At 35.3% G+C, this 11,386-nt stretch overlaps 1 protein-coding gene across 4 annotated transcripts in view; it reads right to left on the reverse strand.

Moving 5' to 3' along the window:
* Nucleotides 1-4,966, reverse strand: part of LOC148642018 (ephrin type-B receptor 2) — a 201,596-nt gene extending 196,630 nt beyond the window's left edge. For 3 of the 4 annotated variants that reach the window (XM_088616782.1, XM_088616780.1, XM_088616781.1), the window contains exon 1: nucleotides 4,677-4,966. In XM_088616782.1, coding sequence (XP_088472908.1) covers nucleotides 4,677-4,728 — 52 coding nt within the window. In that variant the 5' untranslated portion in view covers nucleotides 4,729-4,966. The remainder of the gene's footprint in view (nucleotides 1-4,676) is intronic. The other variant, XM_088616779.1, reaches the window with a different exon arrangement.
* Between the last annotated feature and the right edge of the window lie 6,420 nt (nucleotides 4,967-11,386).

Consider the following 11,386-nt stretch of genomic DNA (forward strand, 5'->3'; position numbering starts at 1 on the left):
GACAGACGAACAATATTCTCAGTATAGATTAGGAGCTGAATCTCCTTTCTACTGGATCGCTGATCCATTTAATCTAAAATTGGATCAAATTTACGGCGAGAATAATGGCAATTCTCCGAAGTGTACACAAACACAGGAAATTGAAAAATTACGAACTGACGGACACAAATACAGCTTAGCTTTTGAATTTTCCCCATTTTTTTTTTCTTGGTAGGGAAGCAGAACACTGTAAAGTGGTCGAGTAAATGTAGTTTCTCGCCTTGAGAAACAAACACAGCTTTCTGGGCTATGGTGACGTCAGCGCCAATCGGCTTAGCGTTCCATCCCATCGCTGTCTCTTTCCCCTCGCCGGGTTGTTTTTTTAGGTTACAGTGACCTCTGTTTCAACTCTCGAGTTTTCATACGTACCCAGCTCCTAGAAATTTATTGGACGAAACTCTAGGGTGATATGGAGGGGGAGGGGAGAAACGCCGCCTACCACTGTCAAATTCATCAAGCCAGCTAACGAATGTTGTCCGACAAAATATCGCACATTAACCCTGGCGAGAAGTGCCCTCACTATATGTGCTTTGATCTCCTTTGGTGGCACCACATAGCAGAGAAATCTATCTCGACTGGAGATGGTCACTGTTGAACAGCAACAGCCTCAAGAAAAGATAGCGAGATTCCACTGTAATGCAATTGCCTACATTGCAGAAACTGAAATACATTCTGTTTATTCTAGAGGATAATTATATTTTTTTCAGCAGTCTCCATTTTATTGCTCTGCCAGCAACCTTTTGTTGAGTGAATGTAAATGTGGAACCCATATCCCAATTACTACCATGTGGCTTTCAAAAGAAATGGATAAAATAACATCCATTTCCATTTGCTTTCTCTTTAAAAATCGCTAACAGAAGCAGTATCATGTTCTAGTTTGATAAAATGATGTGCCCTCTTGATAAAGAAAAAGCAGAGTTATCCTCAGAATAAACCACCCTTCTGTCCTCCGAGCCCAGGAAGCATGTGGCCAGAATTCAAACAAATTTAATCTGAATTCTGGCTGCAAAAATATGCACAAACATGTTCTTCCATCGACAGGAGGTTTTCTTAAAACAAAGCAAGTAACTGAAGCTACAAAATGAATAGATACAAATAAACATTTTGTTTCAAGAACAACAGCCCAGAAAAAAATGAATGCACTTCTTAAATGGAAAAAAATGTAAGAGGTTATCGTATGCAATTAGTTACACAAACAAAAAGCCATGGATTTAACAAATTATTCCACTCTCATCTCTGAATACTTTCCCCAACACTTAACCCCTTTAAAGGTTTACAACCATGACTTTCGTAGTTATCAAAAGCATAACATTTTAAATCTTACTCAAACGCATCAACTGTGGAAGAGTGAAAGAAGAAAGATAAGGATCACTAATTTCTGCTTTTATCTCCTTTCCAGCAGTGCTGCTGCAGATATATTGCAGAGCCCCTATACTACAGATCTCTCAGTTAACAGCAAGGACCTCCGGATTTTAACAGTCAAGACCAGAGACCTTCTTCGTATTCCACACAAATCAGCACTGCTCCTTAACTTTTCCAGCCTTATGAATAAAATGCATTGTCTGTCCACATTTGCAGCCTAAAATAGCAAAGAGATAAAAATCCTCATGCACACTCCTTGCTTTTCCAGGAATTCTGTACAGGGAAATTTTAAAAGAGTTTCATGTTTCTGGTCTACTTTTCTTATTCTGCTTGGAGAAAGAATTTACAGGCAGAGGGAGCATGGCGCTAATGTCTGCGACACAAAGCTACCACACCATCCCAGCATGTCTGACGTGTCCGACAAGCATTGAGAAATTAAGCCTTTACCATACATTGCAGAAGCTGTGCTTGGGGCCGTTAAAGCGGATTTCTAGCACAGAGCCTTGCTATGCAGCCCACCAACATGCCTCTTACACAGTCACGGGTGTCCTTTTTTATCTGTCTGGAGAAAGATCCGCCAGAGCACCTCATTCAACTAGTGATCAGAAATATTTGAGGATCAAAGGATCAAACAGTCCCGAGAAAGAATGGCCTTATAAGTTATCTACTGCTCTTTGACGTCCCTATCTTTAAGGGATGTACAAAACATTTTACTGAAAGCACATGTATGGTCATTTTCCACTGACACTTTGCAGTTCAAGTCTGATGAAACTCAGCTCCTCTGTCAGATATTTCTAGTGTTTTTGCTGAATTTATTAGGTGCAATGTAGACTGAGAAAGAAAGAAAGATCAGAGGTGAGACTGAAGTAAAACAATCTTCTCTTTGCAGAAAATGTTTTTTTTTTCCACAATATTACCTAAAATATGGAGGTCTTGTCAGATGTACAAGGCTATTCAAAGTAATACATTTTTTCTTTTCATTATGACAAGATCAGTGCCAAAGAAATTAAGTCTCTCACTGATTTTTTACTATATTTTTCCTATAAGTCAGAACAGAGAAAATAACTGGATATACTGTAAATGTGTACATACAGTATGAGTACAACTATACAAAGAGTACAGTGCATTCTATATTAATTTACAATGTTACTTTTAGTAATAATTCAAGTATAGAATATTGGGGATTTCACGTATTGATGACAATATACTATTTTAATTACTCAACTAGTTAATTGTATGTTGTTGGGAAATTTTGCTTCAGGGTAGACAGAAATATGTTATATAAAGATGAGATCATTATCTGCATTTTCCAGCAACAGTTGTGAAGACCATTAAAAGATTTTCATCCACAAGCAACAGTACGCTGAGCTCCATTAAAAAAAAAATGTTTTGTCACTAATCTAACTGTTCATGCCAAACACAGTGTAGCTCACAAGAAAGGGAACACACTTCGTATGTCTACTCCCCGAGACCCTTCTGTTTTCAGAGGAGGTAAAAAAGCAGAAAAGAAATAAAGGAGAAAAATACAGGTCTACTGATAAATGCGCACTTGAGGTCTAAAATTCTGCGCCATTTGCCCCGTCCACACCAAGACTGGCAATGCAAATCCTTAAGACAAAGCAGGGCGTAAATATGTTTGGATAAGAGACTTTGAGCCAGAACTCTCCAATGGGTAGGCCTAAAAGCATGCCGAGTAAGACAAGGTGTGGTGATTTTATTAAACTGTTAAGTAATGAAGATTTAGTTAACCTTCTCAGAGTTAACGCAATACCCAATAGCAAAAATAACTTATTATTGAACAATTCCATCAAGATTAAAAAGTATAGTGACCAGCTTGTGGTCATCATTATCCCTGTTTAAACATCAGCATATATATATGTAATCATGTGAAATCTATTTTGCTTTTTAATATCACCTTCGCACACTCCCTATGCCACTATGATTGTACCCACTAGCACTGTTTAATTCCGTTAAGCAAACATTCAAATAAGTACATCACAATGATGGAAGCTCACTTCTACAGTATACACTGTCCAAGTTAAATCAGAAAAGAACATAAATAAAAACATAAAATAAAATGCGTCGAAGCTTGAATGTCTACCTTTTTAAAACAATGAGAGCTGTTTGCTAGCTACAAGTTTTCCTTTGTGTTTATTGCAGTGTTTATTGTTTTATTGAGGAGAGGGTATTTTCTACATCAGGATAATACATTGTTATACTTGAAATTTCACAGATGTAAACACGCATGAAAAACATTCACACATTCCAAATTCCTTCTCCAGTGCTCCTGCGAGGAGTCCAAACATCGTACTTTGTATATAAATGGGGATCCAGGAGAAGGCCTGCGCAGGAGATGAGTAGAGAATGTGTTTTGTATTAAGTAGAGGGATGCTCTGACACAGATTCATTAATACGGTGCCGAAGTAGGCATAGATACAATACACCATTCCAAAAATTAACATGATAGATCAAAACTCCGTAACTCCAGCTAGAATTTGCTAATATTTCTTCTCATTTTATTTATACAGAAAGCCATAAAGTAAATGAAGGCACTTAAAACACTATTTGTGTTATATAGTGCAAACAAAAACGCTGCACTACCACTCAGGACAAGCCGGCTGACTCACATCACGCCAGTTGCAGTGTTAAGAGTAGAGATGTTCAGATAAGCAATATAAATGTAAAATCGTCAGTCGAATTGAAAAACTCTTTTACTTGGTACACAGCTGCCACTTTATTTATTTTTCCTCTGCCAATATCTATTGTCGAGTAATTTCTTGATTGTTTCGTGTAATATTCTAGAGATCCCGTGGAAAACGCAATCATTGCGGTTAAATGTCTTTTTTATTTGTGTTCAGATGTTTTAATTGAAGCAACCGGTAATTTTCCGTCTATTTGTCGAAGAAGTCGGGTTTTATTTTTCCCCATCTGTGGTAAAGTCATCTTAACGACCGTAGTACTGGTGTAGTTTATGTTTGACAAGAATTGTGTCTGGACCTGCGCTGATGCGCTCAACAAAACAGCTGGCTGGACAGTGTTGCAGTTTGCAAATAAAACCCGTGTGTAATAATGTGTGCATGGGGGAGGTAGGCATAGTACTCGCGCAACACCCTCCTCACACTGAACATCTTCATGTGATGACTGATGCCACGACACCTTGTACAGGAAGATACGGGAACCGCATCGTTTTGCTAGCGTGCGCTAATTACAGACACATACTGTACCTTGGCCACAGCGTGCTGAAAATATATGGCAAAGGAAAGAAATGGTCTTACCTTCTACAGCCCATACTGTGGGTACTATCCACAAAACCAATAAGATATCCATTACTGCGAGACGTTTCTCAGTGTAAAAATATAAAAAGCCCAGGCATTCAATAAAAATAGGTCCGGAAAGCCATTGACAGTAGAAACCAAGAGACGCGCAAACCTTGGCTACCAACAGAATGAACCAGATCCCATGAAAAGAGAGCAAAAATCTAAGCCAAGTTTGGGTGAAACCAAAAGAAGGCAGACACAGGGGGAATCGTCTCGCTCGCAAAATCTGTTATTTTACACCTAAATGTGAAATGTGAGCTCGCTATTTGCAGAACGCACCACACGCCTGTGTTAAATCAAGTTCGCGTTAACGCGTAAAAACATTTGGAGGGTTTCAGGGCGCTTTCGTATCAACTCTAAGCCTGTCCCCACCCTTGTAGGACGCGTTATCGTTTCCCAGCTGTCAATCACGGAGATAAAGAACTGATTTTTTAAACTCATCAGTGCAAGATACTTGCTGAGAGTAGAGCAAGTCTTGGGGACTATGGAAAGAAATAAGGCAACTTAAAAACTCCTGTCAAACATTTTTGGGGTTTTATTTTACAACGCCATAGCATTATATCCAAATTTGTTAATGGATTTTTTTTCCTTTTATTGCTATTGTTGGTAAGAAATACATTTCTTTTTCTCCGCGAATAACAAAAAAACGAGGAATTAAATAACACTAAGTGGATTTGTACACCAGATTCTTGGGTAATTATTTACTTATCTAATTGTTTAATTTCGCACAATTAGTAATACAATAATCAGCTCACACCCAGGTTCAAATGTATTATTTTCTCATTTGATATTCGACGTTAGGTCACTTGTAGCTGAGATGGATATCTCGATCCCAGAATTGCTTGTGTCTACCATGTAGTTATCACATAGGTGTTTCCATGTGATGCTGTGTGTGTTCTGTATTGCGCTCAGGTAGAGATTGCGCTTCACGATGAGCTGTAGAATAGCACATTACTTCTGCAGTATGAGGTGCAGTTTTAATTATTTAACGTTCTCTTAGTTGTCTTAGTTAAGTCTTAGTCTTAGATTTTGTAACGTCCGGTATGACTTCTTTAATATGGTTGCGTTGCGTGCAACATTTTTAAACGCTGGAAAACACGGGATTTATGTCCGGTGTTAATGGCACAGTGCAGTGGATGTCTCCTAAAATGTAAATTGGCACAGCTCTAAAAAAATGTTTGCACTGGCTTCGTGCTAGCCTGAATATAAATCACCTGGCTTTCCTACTGTACATGTAATCATTAACCCTTTTCAGATATTTTCCCTTAGGTTCTTTGTTAGCAAATGACATTAAAATGCTATTATATCATATATGGGTAACTATTTACACGTCTTTCTCGTGTCTTTTATAAACACTTGACGTTTTATTTACATCGGTTATATAAATAAGCATATTACGTGTGAATTTTCTAGACGTCAGCCAGCACTTAAACTAAAACAGAACATCTGTAAAACTAACCATACACACGCTATATACAGTTTCTTTCACTTGCTGGGAAAGTTAATATTTGAGGAACTCCACAGGGAATCACGCACTTATAAATAGGCTTCGATATGCCACGACCTTGCTTTTGTCTAATGTATATATTTTATTAAATTGTTTCTGGGATGTATTGCGTATAACTAAATCTTGTTACAGTGTAGAAAGGCTTATTCTCTCCATTAAATTGTTAAATAATGAATTACAGGCCTACAGTCTTCTAATCTCGTTATATAATTTGCTGCTCTCTCGAAAGATTTCAGGAGAGTATATTTTATATTCATAAAATTAATCTACTTAGATCAAATATCAATTTGGTAGCTCAAAAATGAATCACAAGATAGACCTGTAATTCTGCATTTTAGCTATAAACAGGTGCAGATGATAGAGGAAGAATCCAAAATTAAATACATCTGTCCCTGCATTTATTACAGAACTTTTCCGACCACTCGATATTACGAAATAGAAATATCTGTTAAAATACTGTAAAACCAAGGCACGCATATTAATAGATATCATGTTTTTCGTATTAATAATGAAAAATTCCGTTCTGCTTGTTATTTATATAGAGTACTTATTTTTCCATATCACTTTACCCTACTGTATGGCACAGCTGGTTATAGACCAATAGACCAACGTGATGCCTATATATTAATAAGAATCAAATGTTATTTTTGTTATTATTTATATATTTATATATTTATATTTTTTGTTATTATTTATAATAACAAAATTTATAATATTTATAATTTATAATTACAATAGCCAACGGAACCGAAACTTGGGAGACACTGACATTTGATCAGGCTGTCACACATTTCTGACTTTTGAGCCCTCTATTAATTTTAAACTCGTATAAAAGCAGAATCACAGTATAATTTTAGTCTTGGCGTTAACAGTGAAATGTTAAAAGCAGGGCTGTTAAACATCTAACACGTCTTGTCACATTATTTACCTTGGTGAATGCAAAAGTGATTAAGAGTGTTTATTTTACACTTCGAATAATTAAAAGTGTGGATACATTTCTCAAACCTCCACACTGAAAACCCTAATCATCTGTTCAACCATTTCTTCTTGTTACGGCACTGCCTTTCAACTGCGTGATAGGGCTTAGCATCAAAATGCTGTTAAATTTGAAAAAGGTGTTAAATCGTCTACAGTTGACGGGGTGGGGTATCTGGTTAATAAAACAAGGCAGTTGTAGTTTTCAATGAAACAATCCAGATGCATCGATGAACACTTGCATGCGCTGTGTAATTGAACAGCTCCTATCTTCGCAGGCAGCTGCATTCGTGCTGCGCATTTCAAACCATTCAAAATTTCTATATTCACCTCTGGAAAAAAAAAGGCGTTGGAGTCTGTAATTAAAACAATCCTTTCTAAAAAAAACCGTTAAAGTAAATTAGATTTTTAATAAATTAGGTTTGTGCTCTGAAAGCCAAGCATTGAGTCAACAGATGCAGATAAGGTCTATAGCGTGTACAGTGCACTTGCACAAATACAGGTACTGTGTATAGAATATTAAATCTACAAGTTAGATATGCTATAAATGGATTTTGATGTAGTGTGAAGCAACAGTAGTTGCAAACATTAGTTGCTTAGGTACTGTAATATAATGCCCCCAAAGCAATAGTTCCAAAACCCTATGTAGTAGTTAGTGGTATTTGTTTATAAAGATAATGGTAATATTTTGGGACAATGAGTGAAAGTGCTTATGCAGAAGTATCCTCACATTACAAAACAAATTATATTTACTTTCTTGTTTATAAATATCACTGTGTAGATTTATATCATTTGGCTTAGACTTCATCAAGATGTCTTAAAATGACTCACATACAGTATTTATCTACTATGCTTATTGCAATAACGTTTTACAGACAAACCTGTAGATCTTAAATAAGATGAGTAATAAGGTGAAAAAATGAATGAAAGCAAAACTATCAAGGAAAAAAACATAACAAGAAAAAAACAAATATTTGTACATTTAGGAACTGTTTTTGGATGAAAACAATATATTTACAATACAGTATTTATTAAATTGAGATGGGTACATTGGATTTTGGAACATTTTGTGAGCCAGTTACATATACACCTCACAGATTTTCTTTTTCTACTCTCATAGCATCACAGTTTTTTAAATCCTGCACTCTTTTATAGAATCGTTTTCTGTATTTTTCTGAATTTTAAATATGTGCAATAAAATATGTGCTTGTTGATGGAGTTTTACAATCTAAAAACAATAGAAGATATTTTTATTGCTACATAAAACACTTATGACTTCAGAAAGGCATATTTCTTAAACCAGGGACTGCAAAGCATCATTAAGACACAATTCTACTCAACAGTAACCCCAAAAATAAAAAAAAATACTTGTTTACATCCATGACTATTGTTATTCTTATTTTCTATTGTGATGTTTTGGGGGATTTTTTGGTGAAATCAATTTTTATTTAAATAATAGTGCATTTTGGCTATATTAAAATCAAATGTGGCTGTAAAATATTTTACATTAAAGATGAGCCTTAAAACGTAAGCTAAATATTTAAATAAAAAAACAGCTTTTAAGGGTTTTCTCTTTATTGGAGTACGGACAACAATAGAGTGAAAAACATCTTGATTAGTCCGTCAGTTACATAATGGTATAATAACATTATTATTGAAGAATAAGGTCTGCAGGCAAAGTCCTGTTTGTCTTATTCGGCAGTTAAAAATGTCGCAGTTCTGTATGCCTATTCATATCTATATATGTAGGTTGGAATTGTGTACGTCTTTTACACAAACAGAACTGGGCTGAACATACAGACTGAAAAAATGGAAGCCTTCATGTTTTATAAAAGTAACTGTTAACTGCACTTGAACTATTGACCTCTAACACTAACGGAGTCTACATGGCAGACACGTAATTAAGGCAGCTTCCTCTCCAACGGCTGTGAAACTCCTCCACTGAATTAGAATTCACATTTTTAATCAAAATGTGGTCATGGTAACACTACAATATGTAGTTTTAAAATGTAACAGTGACCTTGCAGTGGAAGTAGCAGGTAGGCTTTAAAAACACATTTTATTATTACATAAAACAAGATTGGAGACATGGTTAAGCCTCAAGATTCATAACTGGGAAGTTGCGAGTTTAAATCCTGGGTGGAACTGCTGTTCTGCATTTGAGCATCTTACTTCACGTAGGTTCTTCTTACAAAATATCCAGGTGTACAAATATACAGTACGTACGTGTCTGCTGAATTATTGAAAGAGACCCAAACATTTATTTTTCAATAACTTGGCTCTGCATTGTTTTTTGCTATTAAATGAATTTGCACTACAGGATGACTAGCTACAGTAACACTATTAGCGAACACTACAAGAAAGTGGCTTTGTGTATCACAAACCCATACTTTACTGGCAACTTTCTTAAACATAAATTTTACTGTGTCAGTCTGCTGTCTTATGTAAAAGACAGAAGCGTATTCATTTTTTAATGTAAAATACTCCAGAGGTTTATATACATATTTACATTTTAATAATAATTGTATATAAATGATTAAAGAATATTAAAGATGTAATGTCTCTCAATGTAAGCTCATATACAGTACAGTATACAGTATTATCCTTCATAATAAATATTTTCATATAACTTCAAAAGTTGTAATAAGGTACAGAACGGCTCATACACATATACACATATACAGTATATAATGTACATGAATTTGTTCCCAAAATAACCATGAAAATGTCATATTTATATATTTTTTAGATTGTGCTGATGAGGAAATCTGAAAGAGGAATGAAAATTGTATTTTTTTTTCTAATTACAAATATTCATCATTTTAAAAAAAAGGTCAGTGTAAAATAAAAAGAATAATGGTGTGTGTTTGAAAAGAGGGGCAAATGGTGCCCTACAACAAAAGCAAAATAAAGCTGCTCTCTAGTCACAGCATAATGACTCATTTATCCTGAAAGAAATCCATGACTATGCATTAAGCGGAACTTATTCAGGTAACAATTTTGTTTTATGCTGCAGTTTCAGCTGAAGAAAAAGAAAATAACGAGTTTAATCATTCACAAACAATCTAACGTGTTTAATCATTCACAAACGGCCACACAGTACACATTAATTAAGCATGTCTAAGGTGATATTTACACTTCAGCACATAAAAGAACCTGCTTTAGGTAAAAATTATTTATTAGCTTTTATAGCTTTTTAAAACACAAAATATCCAGAATAAATTTTTTCATTTTAAAAGCAAAGAAAATAAGAGATCTTTCAGATTTGGACACTGCACATTTCATCTTACCAAAAGCAATATATCCGAAACCATCATACACATTGATAGAGTTTGTGCCCGACTACGCCTGGTGGAGTTTGTCACTTGGAGATGAAAACAAAAAAATCCACGGTTTATATGAGTTTGCAGTGTTGCCCAATGTGCCAAACAGTGTTGGATCTTTGGAAACGTTCAAAGCAATTGAAGACGCATCACTTCTGTCTTTTCAGCAGCTGCTATTGGAATTGGAATTATTTTTGAAAATATTCAGAAAGAAAGAAGCTGTGGAAGCTGCAAGCAGTTTAGATGCTGTGACAGACGTGGAATGCATCATGCTTTAATGCACAGCTTGCACTGGCAGAATGTTGCTGGTAATTTCCTGGAAATTACTGCTAATTTCTTCCAGCCCTTTTGTTTAATTCAATACTTATAACATACACATGTAATATTTTAACTGTTTTTTAAAGATCCCCCAACTCGGAGAAAAAAGAAGTCAATTGTGTGTCCATTTGACGTAAGCTGCACTATCGCTTTAATAAAATGGAAATTAAAAAGCAAATAGTGCCATTGCCTGGATACTCATGGGAAGACATCGAAATTTGTGAGCAGAACTGATGAATATAGACCAGTGGCATTCTTCCAGCAATTCAACATCGAATTAAAAACCTGTTGACAACATTGTTGAATTACTGACGTGGGGTATATTTTTATTGTCAATTTGATTTGCCAAGAAAAAATTGCATAAAAAAAGCTGCTGGCCCTCTCCAGCCTTAATTCATAATAATCAAAACACTTCATCCTTGAAAAAAATCAGTCAGCATTCATCTTGAACAGTTATAAGAACCATGTGTTTTTTATCTTTGGAATATACTAATTATATATACAGCATATATTTATACAGACATTCAGACATATATGAATTTAAA

The sequence above is a fragment of the Lepisosteus platostomus genome, chromosome 23 (genome assembly GCF_059453375.1).
Source record: "Lepisosteus platostomus isolate fLepPlt1 chromosome 23, fLepPlt1.hap1, whole genome shotgun sequence".
NCBI classification, from domain to species: Eukaryota; Metazoa; Chordata; class Actinopteri; order Semionotiformes; family Lepisosteidae; genus Lepisosteus; species Lepisosteus platostomus.